Source organism: Papilio polytes, unplaced genomic scaffold (genome assembly GCF_000836215.1).
Source record: "Papilio polytes unplaced genomic scaffold, Ppol_1.0 DF824208.1, whole genome shotgun sequence".
NCBI classification, from domain to species: domain Eukaryota; kingdom Metazoa; phylum Arthropoda; class Insecta; order Lepidoptera; family Papilionidae; genus Papilio; species Papilio polytes.
Window position 1 is genome coordinate 96,485 of NW_013524996.1, and position 1,362 is coordinate 97,846.

Below are 1,362 nucleotides of genomic sequence, written 5' to 3' on the forward strand. Positions count from 1 at the left end.
ACCTAAAATAGAATAGAAAATGCTTACGAGTATCTTCCTTATCCTACTCCAGTAGTGGCGTAACAGGTTTTTTCCCTGTAAATAACTCTTTTTCTTTCTAACATAAAGTGGCAAACGAGCAAGCTGAATGAATCCGCCAAAATGGCGAAGCGACCGCTGCACAGACATCCGCAATTGCAGATGCGTTGCCTACCCTTATTCAACAGAGAAGAGGATGTTTGCCCCATGTATCTCCTCCTCCGTCAAATCCACTTCCCCCTCCCATCCTCTTCTTAAAAGAGGATGGTAAAGAGAAAGGGACTTAAATTAGGCTTCCGGCACCACACTCATCAGAAGAAACACGGAATTGCTTCCATTTCATGGCTGTCTTCTGTGTGGTCGTGGTATTACTGGGGGTGCGCCGGCCCTGCACTGCTAAGATGTTAAAGCGTGCACTACCACTGTAGTACAACTCTATTGTCTCAGTCACTCCTTTCTTCATGTCACCTTTCATACAATACTTCTCTTTCCAACAAAATAATACATCGGTAAATAAGTGTATTTAACAGAGAGTCTCGAAAGTTTCAAGAATCTTTTTTAACAAACCTTTTACAGTTTGGTGTACTGGTGATTTGCTTTTCTCTCTTTCATCTCTTCTTTTGTCTTTTTCTAAATCCATTTCTTTATTTGCATTTAATTTGCTTCCATCACTAACACTTAACCTATTTGTATGACTGCTCTGTGGTAAATCTTGAATTAATTCATTCGATTCTTTTACATGTGTACTAGAGAAAAAGACAAAAATTAATCAACAATACTTTATTTAGTAAGGACTAAGTAGTATATATATTTACGTATATTTTTAAGATTATATGAGCTGTCACCCGCATTCGTTAGAGCAAATTTGGACCACTTGAATTCTGACAGTGCGGAACTTAAAAAGAAAGTAGCCTATTATACCCCTATCTATATTAGCTACTCTCCAGTGAAAGTCCAAATCGAAATCGGCCTATCTGTTTCGGATATTAACAGAACAAACGCGGCTCGCGGACGGACAGACAGACAAAAATAATTTAAATGCCATTTTCGTTATCAGCAACGTAAATACATCTTCCAGAAATCTGTATTTCTTTTTATGTTACAGACACTCTAAATCTATTATATATATTGATAGAATATAGATAAATTGTTTTTACAAAAAAAGAAATCTGACATTACAAAAAATGCTAAATCCTGCTTCAGAAAACTACTTTCAACCTTTTACTGATGTTATTCTTTGAAATTAACGAATAATTATCACCTTTTTTTTAAAACAATAATAGCTATTTCTATATAAACATACCTTGTACTTTCTTTTATAAAATTCTTAGCTGGAGTATAAAG

At 35.4% G+C, this 1,362-nt stretch overlaps 1 protein-coding gene and 1 long non-coding RNA gene across 2 annotated transcripts in view; both read right to left on the reverse strand.

Moving 5' to 3' along the window:
- The window catches only part of LOC106110647 (probable tyrosyl-DNA phosphodiesterase), a 13,957-nt gene that overhangs the window by 11,826 nt on the left and 769 nt on the right, over positions 1-1,362 (reverse strand). The window contains exon 3 of the mRNA XM_013292536.1: positions 1,322-1,349. Within this exon, the coding sequence (XP_013147990.1) occupies positions 1,322-1,349 (28 nt within the window). The remainder of the gene's footprint in view (positions 1-1,321; positions 1,350-1,362) is intronic.
- Positions 585-1,362, reverse strand: LOC106110670. The gene is made up of 2 exons (XR_001226118.1): positions 1,322-1,362; positions 585-764 (listed from the first exon to the last, which is right to left on the reverse strand). It is a non-coding gene; the product is annotated as an uncharacterized LOC106110670 (long non-coding RNA).